The sequence below is a fragment of the Malus domestica genome, chromosome 11 (assembly GCF_042453785.1).
Source record: "Malus domestica chromosome 11, GDT2T_hap1".
Classification (NCBI taxonomy): Eukaryota; Viridiplantae; Streptophyta; class Magnoliopsida; order Rosales; family Rosaceae; genus Malus; species Malus domestica.
The window spans coordinates 2,924,102-2,945,253 of NC_091671.1; the positions used below are offsets into that span (position 1 = coordinate 2,924,102).

Genomic DNA, 21,152 nt, shown 5'->3' on the forward strand with positions numbered 1-21,152 from the left:
TTATATTACAAATCTGGAGAGCTCATACACTAGAGTTGTGAGCAGCACGGGAGAAGAAACCTTGGCCTAGAAATAGGCATGGTTGTCTTTAGAGAATCGCTCTCAATGCAAACACAAAACCAGCCCTACAGTAGTTTGTCAGCCAAATCTCAAATGAATGCCTCTTAAAACAGTCACTCCTGAAACCCCAAAATCTTGAGGACACAAATAAAAAAAAAACTTAAAACATTTTACCAACTTGAGGAATATTGTGGATTACTTTAATTACGAGAATAAAGACGATTAACAATACTATTGAGAAGATGATACCTGGACCTGGAGACTGGGATCGAATCGACTATCAGCTTCACATCATCTTAAAATCTCTCTATGCTATGTAAGGGATGTGGGATACTTTGTGCCAGTAGCGTCCTTTTCCTCGTTCGCGTCTCTCTTTTAGCACAGGACACCCAGAGATAAGAAGTTGTGTAAGTGAAGGAGGAAGACCCTCATCTGGAATGGATGCTAGCTGTGGACAACTGGAGAGATGCAGAGATTCAAGAAACGTTAGGGATTGAAAGCCCTTGCTACTCAGTTTCTTCAGATTCGGGAAACCACAAATTAATAGTCCAGTAAGAGATTTGGGGAGGAGCGGCTCCTTCTGGACCACGTCGGGTGGAAACGAAACCGTATCCGGGTCATTACCGTAGATCCATAATTTTCTAAGAGAGGTGAGTCTGTGCAATCCCCACTCTAACTCCCATAATGACTTACAGCTTTTGACCTTCCAAATTGTAAGTGATGTGAGGTTGGAGGGAAAGAAGCAACTCAAACCTTCACGGTAGTTGATGGTCAATTCCTCAAGAGAGTTGAGATTGTGCATGGCTTCGGGTAACACCTCCAATTTGTCGCAATCGGTTATCTTGATCTCTCTCAGGTTGAAGGCTCTTCTCCCCCCACTCAGTCCGGGGATAGAAACAAGACTTCCCCAGTAATAAATATCCAACGTTTGAAGATTGATGAGGTGGCATAAGCCATCCGGTAAGTATTTCAGATTTTGGCACTTCCAGATCCTTATATATTCAAGACACTGATTAGTGTTGTAGTGGGAGAACCCGTCCTGTACAATTAACTCCAGCTGTAAACAATCGTATATCTCAAGGTGTTTAAGTGTCCTAAGAAGCTGGCCGCTCAATGATAACAACGTCAGAGATTGACATTCCTGGATTTTCAAGTATTCAAGACAAATGTGAGAAGACAACAGAGAAGAACCAACAACCTCCTCATCTACTAGTGATTTCAAACTTTTACAGTCACTTATCTGTATTCTTCCGAGATTTTGGGGAATCTGAAATTTTGCCAAATATATCATCGAATGGCACTCTGTAATCTTGATGTCTTTAAGAGAAGGTGGCAGACCAACATCCTCAAAAGAAACTAGACGTAGACATTTGTGTATGCAAAGCTGTTGAAGAGACAACAACTGATTTAACCCTTTTGGTAGCTTTAAAATATTTTTGCACTTCTTTGGCTCCAGTCCTTCAAGCTTGCACTCCAATATTTGCAATTGCAGCAACTCATCTGCTTCTTTTCCCAATTCTTCAACTAGAGGAGAGTTGTCTTCAATTTCCAAACGGCCAAGAGAAGTCAACTGCTGCAATAATCTACCGTCATTCTACAATGAAGACATCTGCTCCTCACATCCATTAATCTTCAAATCTCTAAACTTGCTTAATCCCTTCTGGAACAATTCCCCTGTTTGCAGACACATCAGCTCTGAAATGTTTGAAAGGCACAAGGACTCTAACAACTCAAACTCAACCTTAGCAGCTGTATGCACCAACACTTTACAACAGTCAATGTTTAACTGACGAAGTTGTTTGTAGTTGGCAATTGAAACCACTAATTCTTCACATTTAACAATTCCAAGCTTTGCTAAAGAATTGAGGTTCTCTGGCAACTTACCCCCCAGTTTTGAACATTTTTTTACAAAGAGCGTTTTCAGGCAAGGGAAAACACCATTTCCATGATCCAATTGGAAAGGAAGCCATTCCTTCCAATGCTGCATATCCACAAACTCAAGAGTCTCTAATAGCGGAAAAGGCGAGATGCACTCTCCATAAAACTCAGCACCAACACTTTCCACTGCATTCATTCCTCTAATATAAAGTTCTTTGAGATGAGGCAATTGTCCAAGAGGTGGCAACGATAAACAATTGTTACACTCCTCTAACCGCACAAGCACCACATTAGAGAACAAAAAAACTGCAACCCATGATGAAAATTCCTTTCCGGCATAACTCTTGATGGTGAGCTCCTTGAGCTTTGTATGAGGCTGTAACATGTCAAGCACAGCAGATTCCATTTCTCTTGTGTCGCTTGAATGAGACCATTCTAGGACCAACGAATCAAGCCTCTCCTTGTATTTTAAGTTGGCCCTCCGAGCATCCTCGACATCAATCACATTCCCCTATCTTGATATGCACAATGTCCCGCGGAGATGCAATAGGAACTCTTTCTCTCTTATCCTTGATTGATCACTACCACCACTGACCACAAAATTAGACAATGATTGGAGATTCACCAATCTACCCAGTTGTGGAGGCATTCCTCCCAACGAATATGCATCCGAGTTGTTTAGATGGCGCAAATTAATTAGATTACTCATGTTCGCAGGCAATGACTTCAATTTAGAACAACCTTCCAATATCAATGTTTGCAAGCTGTAAAGAGTGCTTGTTGATTCAGGCAAACTGGTTATATCTATGTAGGAAAGGTCAAGATACTGCAACAACCTCAAATTACCGATTGAGTTTGGCAGCTCAGTTATTTTGTAGCCATTCAAAGAGAGCACTCGTAAGTATTGCAACTGTGGTAGTAACTCAAAAATAACCTTATGAGACAAATATTTACTCCACTACCTGGAATCTGAAAGTGAAAGTGGCAGGAATGTTCGCAAACGTTCAACTTTAGAAAAGTCCTCAAATCTCGTAACTCCATCAAATTGACCAGCAATGAAAGATGAATGGCGAGCCCTTCGAAAGCAGGTGCGTTGCAAGTTATCACCTTGCTTATCTTCCAACCTAGAACATATTTCTCCTGCTGCCCATTATGCTAAATCATTAACGAGGTCATGCATTACAAATCGTGAATTGTTTTTGCTTGATTCTTGAAACAACGACCTTGATAATAGCTCTTGAAAGTAGTCACGGCCCAAATCCTCCATTTGTTTATTGTCTTCAGGTTTTTGTTGAATCAAACCCTCTGCCATCCACAAAAGGACGAGTTGCTTCTCCCTAAATTCATAGTCGTTTGGAAGTATTGAGCAATAGGCAAAACACCTCTTCAAATTTTTTGGAAGATAGTGATAGCTCAACTTTAGTACGGGGAGAATGTCACTCTTATCTGCTATATTCCACAATTTGTTGTTTAATATTTCTTCCCACTCATCCTTTTCTTTGCAACGTAAAAGGCCACCGAGAGTCCTTGCAGCAAATGGTAATCCACGACATTTTTCGACAATTTTTCTTCGAATTAACTCATAATTTACTGGTTTTCCATCGTTAAGTTCCCCGAATGCATGTCGCTCAAATATTTCCAAACAATCATCATCTCTCATGCACTTCAAATTATGGACTCCAGCGGCTCCCATAAACTTTGCAACATTCACATCACGGGTTGTCACAAGTATCTTACTTCCTCCAGCTCCGACGCCAAAAGGGGATTGAAGTCTTGTCCAGAGATCGTATAGATCATAGTCACCTTTGTTCCAAATATCATCTAAAATGATGGGCATACATTATAGTTATGGTGATCAGCAAAAATACTCCATTTGATTTTAGGTGTAATTAGCTTTTAATTTTGAATGTAGTTAAGTCTACTTAAGTGAATTCTTGACTATATTTGAATTGTTTTATAAAAACTAATATTTATACATTTGTGTGCTAAATTTTGACTATAATAAAATCGCTCCACCCACTACCACTAGAGAGAGGGAGGGGTGCCGCCTACCCACCAAACCCAAAAGTAAGGGGTGGTGTCCTTTGGGATTTCTAAAGGAACATTAGGTAGGTATGCTTTGCACCACAAAAATGTGCAAATCAATTTGATTTTGGGTTCCTAGTAATATCCTTTCTTTTCTTAATTTTAAACAAGAAAGAATTGCCTCCGCTTTCTCTTTGCACGACATCTATTCTTCCTTAATGGACTGATTTTACAGTGTTAATGCCAATATTTACACGATAAAACATACATGTTAACGACCATTATGATCGACATCTTATTTACATCAGATCAACACCCTGTTATTTAATAAAGAAGAAATGTCTTGTTTAGAGAATAACTGCCTCATCAAGATATTACCAAACCATGACAGTAAAAATAACATAATAAAACTACAAGACATTTTTCTTTAGGGTCGTAAAAACTTGATTTCCAAACTAATTTACAATAAGGAGCCACAAGCAACATGGGTTTTCAAAAATGCTGTTGGTGCATTATTCAGAGATGTGATATGATAATTCAAAGACTGCCTGCTGTCTGCAGTCTAACACTGAAATGGTAACTGGTCTTAATATGCACTGCACATTCTATAAAAGTATATTACACGAAACAAAGGTCATGGACCGCGAGGTGTGCTGAAACAGAAACAGCCGGTAGACTGGTCTTCAGGTATCATGCCGCCTCGCTTGCTAGTATCTATTGCATACAACATTTTCACTACCTCTTCCATTTCAGGGCGATTATCCGGGTTTGCATCCCAACATTTTCGCATGATGCTAGCCAATGTGCTTGGACAACATCTTGGGATTTCTGGTCGTAAATTCTGCCATCCAAGCATACAATATTAGGACTAACATTTGGTGATCAACATTACTTAAAAGCCAAAGACAGACAAGTTTTGCTACATCAGCTCCACTACTTCAAAACAAATTTGCAGTAAAATCTCATATAGAAATTAAAGCAGTATGTGCAACAACAAACCAACCTGTCGCACATCATCAAAACTTAGATTAGGATAAGGCATGCCGTAGCAATAGATTTCCCACAAGAAAAAACCAAAACTATAGACATCGCATTTCCTGTTGTATGGCTTGCCATCAAGGAACTACAAAAACCTTGATGTTAGAATTCTAATCCAATTTGCAGCAAGGGGAATCTATAGATAAAAGAATGTCCGCTTCAAATTTGTTTAGAACTAGATTTGGCAATAATTAACAAAAAGTAGGTACCTCTGGGGCCATGTACCCAGTCATGTCCCTTGGTTTATGTGTTTCTATTATAGTAACGCCAAAATCAACAATTTTCAATGTTCCATGATTATCAACCAACATATTTTCCGGTATGACGTCACGGTGTAAAATTTTCTTCGAGTGAAGATAGCTCAAACTGAGAGAATGAAACAACAAGAACAATCCTTTAGTTTGAAACCCAACAAAAAAACAGAATTAAATCAAGCACCAAAAATGAACCCAACTCACCCTTTGGAGAGATCCACAGCAAGTTGAATCACAACCTTAAAGGCAAGTTTGTTTCTTCGATTCCTGATCAAAAAGTTCTTTAGCGTCTTAGCACCAGGAACAAACTCAACGATAACACAACCAGCTCTTGAAGGAGGAGAATTATGGCTATCGTTTGATGTGTTTTTAACAGGGATTTTCAGGTTGGAAGTTCCCATTGAAGCTCCGACAAACTGTCACAAATATAATGGTTACAGTTTAAATAGATAAATCTCAACCATAGGAGAAGATAACAGCAAATGAACATCACGTAAACCTGAAAATTGACATTTAAACAGTATCAAAATTTCATCTGAAGCTATCGTGACTTTATAGGACGCAAACTGAGATGAAGAACCAATATATACTAAATTTACCTTTGGAATATTTGGGTGGTCAAGCTTATGCCAAACAGCAACCTCTTGCTGAAATGATGCCCGAAGAGCAGCAGTTTCAGCTGCTGTGGCAATACCATCCTCCCCCCAATCCAATATCTTCACTATAATATCAAGAATACACAGGCCATGAGAAGAATATTGACAAAAAATAAAAAAAAAATACAGGGTTACCTATGGTTGGGAGTTCATTATTCAATCAAATAACACCGCTTTCTTACATTCAATCAAAAAAATTTATGTAGTTGTAAATTTGTATCTATACTTGGGCAAACAATCACATGTATTCTTTTGTGCAATGAAGTAAACCCCTAAGTCTAATAACAATGAAAGTTTGAAATCTGAGTTCAGCATGCTAAAACCATTCCCAATAGATTCATTAACCATCTAATACACGGTCACTACAGCAAATTCTGTAATACAACAATCCCAAACGAGCCTTTGATACTATACTAAACAATTATAGACGATGGCTTACCGTCTAGGCGTCCACCAACTCAACAAACTGTAAAATTTCTCCATTCCATTTCATTTCTGGTGAAACTCATTGACCACTAAACTATGTTTTAAAGTCTCAAACATGGAAAACTTAGGCATGCAAACAAATCCTGCACATCACCCAAAATTTAACAACGAAAAAGAATTGAAAACGAATTGAAGCCTTCAGAGAAATCAAAGTACCTGCAACATCTTGGCCGTCATATGCGCCGCGATACACAGTGCCATTAGTTCCAACAGCAAGAACATGTCTTAAATCCAACTTTGCCAAATCAATCTCCCACTCTTCCATCTTTGCGTTCACCTCCCTCTCCCTCTCCCAACCCCTACTCAAGTGCTACTCCAACTGGATGTCCCGCCAAATCTCAAATTGTCACTCCTACGCAAAATAAAAAATTTCTTAAACCCCCAAAAACTTAATTGAAACTTTGACAACGGAACTGAAAAAATATAAACGGCCCCCCAGGAACTTGGAGCTGAAGAATCACACCAAATCGACAAAAAAAAAAAAAAAAAACCTGATAGGAAGAAGGGAAGAAAAAAAATATAGAAAAAATAGAGTTTTGGGCATTAAACTAGAGTGAGAGAGCCATTAGAAAGAGTGAATAGAATCGTGAAAAGAAAAAATCAAACAAAGAAAATAATACACGGGAAAATTTAGGCGCGGGTTAGAGCAGTAAATTTATAGGTCAGCTGCAAGTTAATCATTAATTCGTTCTCCCTAAATTCAACCAAAATGAAAACAAAAACAATATTTGGAACAGAGGTCAAGAACTCAAGGTCCCCAATTCTTGAATACCTTAAAACTGAAGATTTGGAACACAGACGGTGGTCAGGAGTGCTCGGGTTGAGAAAATACGACGGTGGTGGTCGGACGGGCGAACGGAGCTCTCCGCTGCGAAAATACGAAGTTGGTGGTGGTCAGGAGTGCTCGGGTTGAGAAAATACGCAGTTGGTGGGAGTTGGTGGGAATCTGTGACTTTTGATTGTATCATTCTTTCTGCATATTAAAAAGAGTAAATTGTAGTCCCTTAACTTTAATCAAATTGGAGATCCCTCAACTAAAAATTCAATACCAGTCCCTCAATTTATCAAAATGTGTAGCTATAGTCCTTTTCATCAATTTCGTCAAAATTTTGTCAAAATAAGTTAAGTTGGAATAACCATTTATATAATTAGGGACTCATCAAAGTGTATAATTATAATCTTTTTCGTCAACTACGTCAAAATTTTTGTCAAAACGAGTTATGTTAGAATGACCACTGCTACAATTGGGTTAAAGTTAAGGGACAATTTCTCTAGTTGAATTAAAGTTGAGGGACCAATGGTAATGAATTTTTAGTTGAGGGACCATAGATGCATGTTTTGATGAGTTGAGGAACCAATAGTAATGAATTTGACCAATAGTAATGAATTTTTAGTTGAGGGACCATAGCTGCATATTTTGATGAGTTGAGGACCAACAGTAATGAATTTTTAGTTGAGGGACCATTGCTCCAATTGAGTTAAAGTTAAGGAACCGTAGCTGCAATTTACTCTATTAAGAAAATATTAAAACTGTTTGGGAGCGGAAAAGAATCCATTGCTTTCTACAAAGCCACAAGGGAAGAAGGTAATTATCTATTCTAAAATTGAGGAGGGATTTGACCGTAGCATAGCTACAGTTAAACTTTCGCCACTCGATTTCACTCTATTTACAACAAAACCATCAGATTTCACGCTATTTACAACCCAGAAGCATCAAGCTATAAAACAATCTAAAATCCCAACAAGTGATGGGTCAAAACTGAATCAAGAGTACAAGAGTCACAGTTATCTACCTCAAAAATGCCAATCCTTTTTCCATGAAAGCACAAAACTTTCAACAGAAAAAAATGCCATGGATCAACGAGCCATGGGAGCTAAAGAAAAAACTCAACTGAATGTATGTAAGTGTGTATCTATCAATTATCTATAAATACAGACAAAACCCATAATCTATAGCAAAAGATAAGAAGCAAAGTAAAGAGATTCATACAGATCTCAATCAGGGACCCAACACTTTGGATCCAAAAGACCCAGATGCTAAAAAAACAAGATAGAGTGCAATAGAGAAGCAAAAATCACCAAACATATCAGGACCAGTTAAAAGTGAACAGAAAAGGAAACCCAAAAAAGATAGATACCTGGGCTTGGGAGAGAGAGAGAGAGAGAGAGCCTTCCACCAAAAATCAGAACTTTGAAAGGGTTTCTTGCTTTGGTTTTGCTTTTAACAGAGTGGAAAGGAAAGTAAGGGGGAAAAGAGCACTCACAACTGTTGAGGGAGATAAAGAGAGAGAGAGAGAGAGAGACATGCCAGGCCCAGATCCAGTGCGGCAGGGCGACCGTCCAAGGTCTAAAAAAATTAGATGTATCAAAATTATTAAGATGATATATTTGCATATATTTTTATAAGAGTATAAATTTATAAAATTTGATTTAGTGACAAAGAAATTTAACTAGAATTGATTATTTTGTTGTTTAAAATTAATGATGAGGTCTTAGGTTCAAAACATCATGCGTATTTATTTACATTCTAATTTTTACAAATTTCTTTTCATAACAGTATAAATTTATACAAATTGGCTAAATGATCAAGAAGTTTAATAAGAAGCAATGGTTTTTATTGTTTAAAATTAACGAGAGGTCATAAGTTCGAAATGCTATGTGCATGTTTATTGTTTTCAATTTTTACAAGTTTTTGTTTGGTTGTTAATTTATTTATTTACTAGCTAGTAGCTATGTGGGTTGCTATTTTTAAATATATGTTCCAATTCAAGTCTAATCTTCAACAAAGAGTAATGAGTAGACTAAATTTTTAGACCAAATTTGTAAATAATATTACGTGTCATCAAAAAATTTAATTTAATATTCATTCATTACTTATACATATCCTTAAAGACTCGAAAACATTATTATTATTTTAGTCTTATATTGACGAGGTTAGTAAATAAGAAAAAATAGCTCACGATTTATACAAAAACACTTTAAAAGTTCGGATGGAAAACAAAACTCATAATCTATTTACTTGTAAGGCTGAAGTTTTTTGGTTTCCTTCTTTCAATACAAGATAAATTAGTTATTCTGTGTTTCTAAATTATTGAGTTTAAAGTGTTTTTCTAAATATAATTTTATCGATGTCTTACGTGTGAAAACAAATAATTTTTTATATGAAGTGATGGCACATTTTTTGACGTCACCTCAGCCCTCAAAAATCTTTAGACCGGCCCTGGAGAGAGAGCAATGTGCGAGGGAGGTGGATTGTTTGCCCTCCCATTTCCATACTCTTTCCATCCCCTCCTGTTTGTATGGTCATAGTTAAACCATGTCAACATTTTATATTATTTTTTATAAAAATAATAAAATAAAAAGTAATAAAAATATAAAATGTTGACATAGCTTAACTGTAACCACACAAAATAGAAGAAGATGAGAAGAGTGAAATGGAATGACAGACAATTCACCTCTATGTGCAAGAGCTCCTTTTTTCCTGAAACGTGTGCGGAGAGAGAGAGAGAGAGAGAGAGAGAGAGAGAACGTACAGTAGTGAGTCAGATTAGAAAAACAGAGAGAGAGAGAGAGAATAAGGTCTGGGGGGCCTACTACCATGACCATCCATGTATTGAGGCTTTGAGTCTTTGACAGAGAGTGAAAACGGGTCAAAGCCATACCGCTAAAGTTAGCCTTTTTTTATTTTATTGTTTGTTATTAAGTTGTTTTCCTCTGTCTTTTATTATTAGGGTTTTATTTTTTATTTATAAATAAAATGTTTTAAGTTTGATGTTTTTATTTTTTATAATGAGGTGAGTTCGATTCCAAATTGTTATGGTATGTGAATTATTTGGTTCAATTCAGTTTCCTCACCACATAATATAAAATATAAGGTCGTTTAGAAGTGTTTTTAAAATAACTAAAAATATTTTTAATTTTTGAAACAAATACTTAATAAAAATTCAAGTAAATCATGTAAAAGCCTTTTAGTGCTTCTTCATTTTAAGAAGCATATGTGTTGCTTCTTCCACAAAGCTTTTGAAATTCAAAATAAATTTTATCTAAGATGCTTTCAATCATTCTAGAAACACTTTCAAACGAATCATAAATCAAAATCAATTCCCTCTTCCTGCAAATTATTAAGTTTTTTTCTTTTTTTATTGGAATTCAATTATTTCGATGTAATTTGTCACAAATACAAGTGTCTGAATCAATTTATGGGCCTCACCTAGGCTCCACCCTGTCCCCCATGCTTTGGTAGTTTTGAGCTTTTCTAATTATTTAAGGGGTTTGGGGACTTTGGGAAATGACCAATTGACCAGGCATGTCCTGTCCTTTATGCCACTTAAAATAAGATGTTATTGTAAATTCGAGCATTAATTAATATTAGGGGCAAATGGTCCGTGAGAGTACTACTTGACGAGATCATGATCCAATTGCATGGTTAGGGATTTGATTTTTATTTTTTTTTAAAGAGATTAGTTGGTGGCTTTGTCATAACAGATTATTTTTTTAAAACTGAGAAAATTTACAGAAGCATTTCAGCCTCTCCATGCCAAGTGGAAATGACACCGTATCCGGATCATTGTCGTAGATCCACAACTTTCTAAGAGAGGTGAGTTTGTGCAATCCCCACTCCAACTCCCAGAATGACTTACAACTTTTGACCTTCCAAATTGTAAGTGATGTGAGGTTGGGGGGGGGGGAAAGGAGCAACTCAAACCTTTACGGTAGTCAATCATCAATCCCTCAAGAGAGTTGAGATTGTGCATGTATTCGGGCAACGCCTTCAATTTGTCACAATCGGTGATCTCGACCTCTCTTAGGTTGGAGGCTCTTCTACCCCCACTCAGTCTTGGGATGGAAACAAGATTTCCACAGTGATAAATATCCAACGTTTGAAAATTGATGAGGTGGCATACGCCATCCGATAAGGATTTCAGATTTTGGCACTGCCACATCCTAATATATTCAAGACAGTGATTAGTATTGTCGCGGAAGAACTCGTCTAGTGTTATTAACTCCAGCTGTGTACCCTTAGGTTGAGCCCTAGATTGCCTATGTACCATTTTTGGAGAAATTAAGTCACTCGTAGTCCTTAGATGTTTTGATTTGAGATTTTTAGTGAGTGAACACCCATTGAAGAAAAAAAAAAATATTTGGTATTTGGTTTATTTGAACAATTTGAACAATTTGGATGTGTTGGAGTGAATTTGGTTTATATACACCATGGATTTGATTTGGTACTTTGGTTTTGTGATTGTATCTATAGTATGGTACTAGACTACCTATGTACCATTGGCCAGATCAAACCGGTGTAGTTAATGGATGAATTGGTTTGGGATTTTCAATGAGTGAATGCCCCACTGCAAAAGTAAGATTTGGTATTTGGTTTATTTGAATACTCTAGATTTATTTGAGTGAACTTGGTTGAATGAACCAGGGATTCGATTTTGACTTTGTAGGGAAATTGCATCTAAATTGAGTCTCTAGATTCCCTACGTATTCTTAGCAGGATCAAACTGACGTGGTTCGAAAATGAATTTGGAATTTAATTTGTGTGGCTTCGTACCATTTGAGAATTTTGAACTTTGGAATTTGATGGGTATTTTGTATCAGCTATTTGCTAACTGAAAATTTTGAAATTTGGAATTTGATAGGTATTTTGTGTCAGCTATTTGCCATCTGACATATGCATTGTAATGCACCATTTTATATGACTTTGCATGAGTTTCCCACCAGTTATCAGCTAATTGGCATTTAGCTAACCTTAAATTTGAGTTTCGACGACAAGGCCAACTAATTTGGCTTGGATTTGTTAATGGGGATTCGGGTTTGAATATGAATCTCATTAACCACTTGGTAGCTTTTCTATGATTTGGATTGCTCTACTTCTTTGATTGACATGGCTTTATATTCGGAAGAAAACCCCCTGCTTCTCTTGGTCTGTGCTGCTGAACTTTTCTTCCTTTTCGGTTTTTGTCACGGGGCTCTATGGTCGCACTAGTGATCCTCGCGCCATAGTCTTCGCTTTCCTCTTTGAATTTCACTGGAGTTACTTCTAAGAGAGTTGCTGCTATGGCGGGAGCGGGCGACACGACGTCTCTGAAAGCAAGTCTGAAGTCATGTTTACCTTTGAAGTCCCGCTAGCACTTCTCTTCTTCGTTTACTTTTGAGAAAATGAAGACTTGTTTTGCTTGTCTTCTTTTGAATTTTAAATTCCTTTTGTGACAATGGAGGCGATGGGGTTGCCCATATTTCTTCATTTTCTTCTTTTCAGTATCAGTATTAAATTCTTTCTTCCCTTTGTTTAAGCTTTACCCAATATCTGATCAAAACGATAACCATGTAAATGGCATTCAAGTTATCTGGAGGACCTTTCATCTTTTTCTGGAGTATTATTCTTTGAAGAATGAAGCAGCAGCAGCGTGCCAAATTCTTGGAGACATGTTCTTCTATTTTTTATTCAACTTTTGCCAACAAGCTTCTGGGTAATTTCTCTAGGTTAAGGAAGAGAACGTGGGATCATCTCGAATGTCTCCTTCTTGCTGCTTTCCTTTTATTGTTATTGTTTGCTGGCGATGATAACAGTAGAACTTCATCAAGGTACTGCTTACCCTTGGACGCTATGTTGAGAATTAATCTCACATCAACTGGAGGAGAGGCATTGCATGAGCTTATAAGTCAGTTGGTTTACTCCCATATTGCTAATTAGTTTTATAGTGGAATCTCACTTTTTTTTTTCATGGTATACAATGAGATCGGGTAACTTCAATCCACCTCAACAAATTGCCAATTTTCCCAGTCCTCTGCCTCACAGGCCAAGGAATCATATTCAAATTCAACAAAACTCTCCTGCTCACTCAACTCGACACGAGATCCCACGGGCTCCTAATCAACAGTTCAGCAACAATCTCGCATTTGCCTCTGGAAGGAGGACAACTTTATGATCCATTCTTGCCCAATTCCGCGAGTCATTAGCAGGGAGGTAATCCGGGAAACATGTAGAAGCAAGAGAATGATCTATTTATTACTATTGTTATTTCTTATACAAGCAACAATGCAGAAGGATTAAAAACACTCTTTTACCCACTTGAGCAATAAGCCCCTTGCCTTTCCATTTCCTTGTTAATTGCCTAATTCTCGACACATTAAATTAAATGAACTACTCACTCACAAGTCACAAATTGCTAAAATAAAATAAACGGGGATAGGAAAACGGTGATCCCATAAACATCCATCATAGGGAGGAATTACAAAAGTTGAATCAAACCCTCTGCCATCCACAAAAGGACGAGTTGCTTCTCCCTAAATTCATAGTTGTTTGGAAGTATTGACCAATACGCAAAACACCTCTTCAAATTTGATGGAAGATAGTGATAGCTAAACTTTAGTATGGGGAGAATGCCACTCTTATCTGCTATATTCCACAATTTGTTATTCAATATTTCTTCCCACTCATCTTTTTCTTTGCAACGTAAAAGGCCACTGAGAGTCCTTGCAGCTAATTGTAATCCACGACATTTTTCGACAATTTTTCTTCGAATTAACTCATAATTTACTGGTTTTCCATCGTTAAGTTCCCCGAATGCATGTCGCTCAAATATTTCCAAACAATCATCATCTCCCATGCACTCCAAATTATGGACTCCAGCGGCTCCCATAATCTTTGCAACATTCACATCACGGGTTGTCACAAGTATCTTACTTCCTCCAGCTCCAACGCCAAAAGGGGATTGAAGTCTTGTCCAGAGATCGTATAGATCATGGTCACCTTTGTTCCAAATATCATCTAAAACGATTAAAAACTTTTTTCCTCTTAACTGCTCACTCAAATCATGCTGCATTTTACTAAACTCCTCGACTTCAACAGGTCGGGATGTGATTGATTCAAGAATTGCTTTAGTCACTCGCACAAGATCGAAGTCATCAGACACAGATACCCACACCTTAGGCTCAAACTCCTTCATGGCATCATCTTTGTGGTTGAATACAAGTTGAGCAAGTGTCGTCTTCCCGACTCCGTGCATCCCAACTATAGCTACTACACCAAAATTGACAGTACCTGCATGCTCGCATTCTCTTGACAACAATTCGATAATCTCCCTTTTGTCATCATCTCTTCCAACAACAAGCTTTTCATCTAACACGCCTGCACTTTGTAAACTTCGTGATTCCTTATCAGACGTCCCAGTATCTTTCAAGCCAAACTTTTCTTTCCGTACAGATATGTCTTGCAACCACTCTCTAATCTTCTTCATTTCGGAGTTCATATCAAACCTCAATTTAACTTTATAAAATGATCTCCATATCTTGTTGCTTGTGTTGGCTTGTTCACGTCCCTCTATCATGCGCTTCAACATTTGTGTGGCAAATTTGTCCAACATGTCTTTGATATCATAAGCCAAATCTCTGAGATCATCGGGCCACAGTTTGACAGCACCCTCAGTCAGTTGCCTTTCCTCGGCATCACTGACCACCACTCCGATTGTAGATAACGTGGTCCTCCACTTCTCCAGCTTCTTTCTGACGCCCCGGAAGTTTCCAAAGTAGTTGAGAATCTCGCGAGCGGTCAACCTGTCGAGCAGCAACGGTAGAAATGCCGCAAGAAAAATCTCTCCCAGTGCCATATTAAGCGTGAACTGACCTCCAAGCAATCAAAGAAACAGCGAACCGTTCTTGAGCAATATTGAGGTGCAGAACTCAACGAAAGGAAGAGTAACAGTCAAAGCCTAGTTCCTTGCAAATTTGGAAACTTGATCTCTTGAGACTCATAAATATTCACAACTGCATAAATTAAAATGATACGAACTAATTATTGATGCCTGCGCAATCATATACAAATTTATAGTAAAGGTGAAATAATCAATGGACTCCTAGTAAGCATATCTAGAGGTGCCAATTTGAGACTTGGGATGGCAACATGGCGGATTCAGATCAAGGTTGCCTACATCATAAGTTTGATAACCGTCCCGCCACTATGTATACCGTCCCTGTTTCGTTTTATGGAAATATTATTTTCCTTGTTATATACAAAATAATCTAACAACCTGATGTTGTATGTCTAAAGCACAATAAAACACACCATATTAATGGCGCTTTACAGCAATGTCGGAAAGCAACCATATTTATCCACCCCATTATGGGTTTGATCTCCACCGATCCCCTCCCCTTAACAACTAACAATTTCACCGACAACACTATCATTTGTAAAAAAAAAAAATGTCATATGATATTACTCAGTAACAAAGTACAAAAAACACAACATATAAATTTGAAAGACCAGGAAAAAGAAGAACTCAATATTGCAAAAATCATATAATAGTATATATTATTTTCATAACATGTTGAACGGAAAAATGGGTCAGTTTTGGGATTACCCGTAACTGTAGGGATCCTTGCAATCCTACGTTTCTTTGCTATAAATAGGTAAAAGTTAGAGAGATAGCCTTTACTAGTGACAGGAGCAAAGCAGGTGTAAAATATCACATTGTAACTATAACACAAGGGGATGACAAATAAAAGATGGAGAGATAGATAATGAATGTTATTTATCTTTCCTTTTTCTCTGTGTGTTTTGATAGCAGTCGGAATGCTCTATTTATAGAGCAACTCCGTACAAACATATTCTTACATTTTGAAATTTACAGCACATGACTTTGAAAATACGATCTCCTTTATTTCCAAAGTCTACATCACTTTGTGTGCGTATTTAAAATCTATGGCATTCATTCATTAATCTGCCAACATTTTCAACATTGCCAATGTTTTCAATACTGCCAATGTTTTCAACATTCTTGAGTATATTTGAATTGTTTTATAAAAACTAATATTTATACATTTGTGTGCTAAATTCTGACTATAATAAAATCTCTCCACCCGCTACCATTAGAGCAACTCCACCCATGGAGCCTTCCCCCCTGGCAATGCACTATTGAATCCACCCTTTTGAACAGTAACTGCCTTAAATGAATAGTAACTGACATTAATGAACAGTAATTGCCATTTGCATCTCCACCCTTGGAGCCCTCCCCCCAGGCAATAGGCAATTAAAATAATAGTTTTTTTTGTTTGTTTAAATAATACAAAATAAAATTATTTGTAATTTCGGATAAGAATTCTTAAATCGTTCTCGTTGCGCCACGTGTCATTTTATAAAAAAAAAACAATTATTTAGCGAAGGATTTCGATAAGATTTTTATCCAATGTTATCGTGTCATGTGTCGTTATCTTTTCAGAATCTTTGGTAAAAATAAATAATTTTTTATACATTAAAAATATTATAATATTAATCCAATTAAAAAAATAAAAAATAAAAAAACAGAAACCCGAACCCAGATCCATTTCTTCCACCTCTCCTCCCACCCCCGAGAACCCCCTGCAAAAACCAGAACCCAGCTACCTCCCCCCCCCCACCCGCCGCGACGACCCACCCCCCACCCCCCGCCCCCGCGACGACCCACCCTCCCCCCCCCCCCCGCGACGACCCACCCTCCCCCCCTCTCTCTCTCTCTCTCTCTGACACAAAAAAAAATAAAAAATTGCAAAGCCCTCGGGCCACAGGCCCGTCGACTCCCCACCCCCCCTTCGCTCGGGCTCCCACCGTCGCTCGGGCTCCACACGGCTGGAGCTCAGTCCACAGCGCCTCGGGTCCTTTCCTCTCCACTGTCCCCCGAGCAACCAGCAAGGCTGGAGTTGCTCTTAGAGAGCGGGAGGGGTGACGCCTACCCACCAAACCCAAAAGTAGGGGGCGGTGTCCTTTGGGATTTCTAGAGGAACATTAGGTAGGTATGCTTTGCACCACAAACATGTGCAAACCAATTTGATTTTGGGTTTCTAGTAATATCCTTTCTTTTCTTAATTTTAAACAAGAAAGAATTGCCTCCGCTTTCTCTTTGCACGGTGTCTAATCTTCCTTAATGGACTGATTTTACAGTGTTAATGCCAATATTTACACGATAAAACATACTTGTTAACGACCATTATGATCGACATCTTATTTATATCATATCAACATTCTGTTATTTAATAAAGAAGAAATGTCTTGTTTAGAGAAAAACTACCTCATCAAGATATTACCAAACCATGACAGTAAAAATAACATAATAAAACTACAAGACATTTTTCTTTAGGGTTGCAACAAATCAATAAAGCACAATTGCAGTAAAAACTTGATTTCCAAACTAATTTACAATAAGAATGAAGGAGCCACAAGCAATATGGGTTTTCAAAAATGCTGTTGGTGCATTATTCAGAGATGTGATCTGATAATTCAAAGACTGCCCGCTGTCTGCAGTCTAACACTGAAATGGTAACTGGTCTTAATATGCACTGCACACTCTATAAAAGTATATTACACGAAACAAAGAAGGTCATGGACCGCGAGGTGTGCTGAAACAGAAACAGCCGGTAGACTGGTCTTCAGGTATCATGCCGCCTCCCTTGCTATTATCTATTGCATACAACATTTTCACTACCTCTTCCATTTCAGGGCGATTATCCGGGTTTGCATCCCAACATTTTCGCATGACGCTAGCCAATGTGCTTGGACAACATCTTGGGATTTCTGGTCGTAAATTCTGCCATCCAAGCATAAAATATTAGGACTAACAATTTTTTATCAACATTACTTAAAAGCCAAAGACAGACAAGTTTTGCTACATCAGTTCCACTACTTCAAAACAAATGTGCAGTAAAATCTCATAAGGAAATTAAAGCAGTATATGTGCAACAACAAACCAACCTGTCGCACTACTGCAGATGAGACATCAGCAGAACTTAGATTAGGATAAGGCATGTCGCAGCAATAGATTTCCCACAAGCAAAAACCAAAACTATAGACATCGCATTTCCTGTTGTACGGCTTGCCATCAAGGAACTACAAAAACCTTGATGTTAGAATTCTAATCCAATTTGCAGCAAGGGGAATCTATAAAAGGTCGTACCCAGTGCACAAGGCTCCTGCTTTACGCAGGGTCTGGGAGAGGTGAATGTCGGCTAGCCTTACTCCCATTTATGGGAATCTATAAATAAAAGAATGTCACTCGCTTCAAATTTGTTTAGAACTAGATTTGGCAATAATTTACAAAAAGTAGGTACCTCTGGGGCCATGTACCCAGTCATGTCCCTTGGTTTATGTGCTTCTATTATAGTAACGCCAAAATCAACAATTTTCAATGTTCCATGATTATCAACCAACATATTTTCCGGTATGACATCATGGTGTAAAATTTTCTTCGAGTGAAGATAGCTCAAACTGAGAGAATGAAACACCAAGAACAATCCTTTAGTTTGAAACCCAACAAAAAAAACTGAACTAAATCAAAGCACCAAAAATGAACCCAACTCACCCTTTGGAGAGATCCAAGGCAAGTTGAATCACAACCTTAAAGGCAAGTTTGTTTCTTCGATTCCTGATCAAAAAGTTCTTTAGCGTCGTACCACCAGGAACAAACTCAACGATAACACAACAAGCTCTTGAAGGAGGAGAATTATGGCTATCGTTTGATGTGTTTTTAACAGGGATTTTTAGGTTGGAAGTTCCCATTGAAGCTCCGACAAACTGTCACAAATATAATGGCCACAGTTTAAATAGATAAATCATAAATCTCAACCATAGGAGAAGATAACAGCAAATGAACATAAAGTAAACCTGAAAATTGACATTTAAACAGTATCAAAATTTCATCTGAAGCTACCGTGACTTTATAGGACGCAAACTGAGATGAAGAACCAATATATACTAAATTTACCTTTGGAATATTTGGGTGGTCAAGCTTATGCCAAACAGCAACCTCTTGCTGAAATGATGCCCAAAGAGCAGCAGTTTCAGCTGCTGTGGCAATACCATCCTCCCCCCAATCCAATATCTTCACTATAATATCAAGAATACACAGTCCATGAGAAGAATATTGACAAAAAAAATAAAAAATAAAAAATACAGGGTAACCTATGGTTGGGAGTTCATTATTCAATCAAATAACACCGCTTTCTTACATTCAATCAAAAAAATTTGTGTAGTTGTAAATTTGTATCTAAGGCAAACAATCACATGTATTCTTTTGTGCAATGAAGTAAACCCCTAAGTCTAATAACAATGAAAGTTTGAAATCTGAGTTCAGCATGCTAAAACCATTCCCAATAGATTCATTAACCATCTAATACACGGTCACTACAGCAAATTCTGTAATACAACAATCCCAAACGAGCCCATGATACTATACTAAACAATTATAGATGATGGCTTACCGTCTAGGCGTCCACCAACTCAACAAACTGTAAAATTTCTCAATTCCGTTTCATTTCTGGTGAAACCCATTGACCACTAAACTATGTTTTAAAGTCTCAAACATGGAAAACTTAGGCATGCAAACAAATCCTGCACATCACCAAAATTGCAACAACGAAAAAGAATTGAAAACGAATTGAAGCCTTCAGAGAAATCTAAGTACCTACAACATCTCGGCTGCCATATGCGCCACGATACACGGTGCCATAGGTTCCATGAACAATAACATTTCTTATATCCAACTGTGCCAAATCAATCTCCCACTCTTCCATCTTTGCGTTCTCCTCCCTCTCCCTCTCCCAACCCCTACTCAAGTGCTTCTCCAACTGGATATCCCGCCAAATCTCAAATTGTCACTCCTTCACAACATAAAAAAATTCTTAAACCCCCGAAAACTTGATCGAAACTTTGACAACGGAACTGAAAAAATATAAAAGGCCCCCCAGAATCTTGGAGCTGAAGAATCACACCAAATCGAGAAAAAAATGGGATAGGAAAAAAGGAAGAAAAAATATAGAAAAATAGAGTTTTGGGTATTAAACTAGAGGGAGAGAACCATTAGAAAGAGTGAATAGAATCGTGAAAAGAAAAAATCAAACAAAAAAAATAATACATAGGAAAATTTACGCGCAGGTTAGAGCAGGAAATTTAAGGGTCAGCAGCAAGTTAATCATTAAATTCGTTCTCCCCTAAATTCAACCAAAATGAAAACAAAAACAATATTTGGAACAGAGGTCAAGAACTCAAAGTCCCTAATTCTTGAATACCTTAAAACTGAAGATTCGGAACACAGATAGTGGTCAGGAGTGCTCGAGTTGAGAAAATACGATGGTGGTGGTTGGACGGACGAACGGAGCTCTGCGCTGCGAATTTGGGTCTGAGAGTCCAGAGTCCAAGTCGAGTCGAGAGACAGAGAATCGAGGTCTGAGTGAGAGACAGACTGAGAGTGGGAGTTGTGAGAGAAGTGGGAAGTCAACGGTGCACCCAAGTCCCGTTTGCCCACCCGATACGGTATTACAATTGTTTTGGCCAGACAAACCTCCACTTAATATGGAGTTGGTGGGAGACGGTGGGAATCTGTGACTTTTGCTCATTTTGCTCATTTAACTAGAATTTAATCAAATTTGGTCCTCGAATTTTTCTGAATTGCTAAAGAATTTATTTTCTTTGGAAATTTTAGAAACTCGGGTTTTGAGAGGAAGAAGCTGGTTCATTACCATTTTTAGGTATATAATTATGTGCCCTGATTGCATATTCACAGCCTATTTAGTTATATGAATTTTTTATTTATCTTTCTAAAGCTTTCATGCCTAGATTTTAAATATGTAATTGGTATAAATGCAAGATATAATCATGGGGGCATTCTTATTTTTGGATTTTCTCTTCTGCATTTTCTCCTGTCCTTTGTATGTTTGTAGTTAGATCATTGGGTTCAAACCTTTGAACTAAAACTTGTTTGACAGCCTTGCAAGTAGGGGTGGGTTC

The 21,152-nt window shown here is 37.7% G+C and overlaps 2 protein-coding genes and 1 pseudogene across 6 annotated transcripts; all 3 read right to left on the reverse strand.

Annotated features, from left to right (window-relative positions):
- Window positions 1–15,139, reverse strand: LOC114819583 (putative disease resistance RPP13-like protein 1; annotated as a pseudogene).
- Window positions 4,453–8,726, reverse strand: LOC103447543 (serine/threonine-protein kinase 54-like). Of its 5 annotated transcripts, none has more exons than XM_029087960.2 (8): window positions 8,536–8,719; window positions 7,170–7,265; window positions 6,554–6,749; window positions 5,855–5,976; window positions 5,460–5,671; window positions 5,211–5,367; window positions 4,967–5,086; window positions 4,453–4,804 (listed from the first exon to the last, which is right to left on the reverse strand). In XM_029087960.2, the coding sequence occupies exons 3-8, from the start codon at window positions 6,660–6,662 to the stop codon at window positions 4,598–4,600; spliced, it is 927 nt and encodes a 308-aa protein (XP_028943793.1). In that variant the 5' UTR covers window positions 6,663–6,749; window positions 7,170–7,265; window positions 8,536–8,719; the 3' UTR covers window positions 4,453–4,597. The 5 variants fall into 5 exon arrangements, with proteins under 5 accessions (XP_028943793.1, XP_028943792.1, XP_070663575.1 ...); XM_029087959.2 differs by having other exon boundaries at window positions 7,170–7,370; XM_070807474.1 differs by lacking the exon at window positions 8,536–8,719 and adding an exon at window positions 8,191–8,405.
- A 2,398-nt stretch (window positions 15,140–17,537) lies between the features above and the next one.
- Window positions 17,538–20,755, reverse strand: LOC103447545 (serine/threonine-protein kinase 54-like). Its single transcript, XM_029087965.2, has 7 exons — window positions 20,435–20,755; window positions 19,831–20,026; window positions 19,132–19,253; window positions 18,730–18,941; window positions 18,479–18,635; window positions 18,123–18,257; window positions 17,538–17,958 (listed from the first exon to the last, which is right to left on the reverse strand). The coding sequence occupies exons 2-7, from the start codon at window positions 19,937–19,939 to the stop codon at window positions 17,752–17,754; spliced, it is 942 nt and encodes a 313-aa protein (XP_028943798.1). The 5' UTR covers window positions 19,940–20,026; window positions 20,435–20,755; the 3' UTR covers window positions 17,538–17,751.
- Window positions 20,756–21,152: the final 397 nt, after the last annotated feature.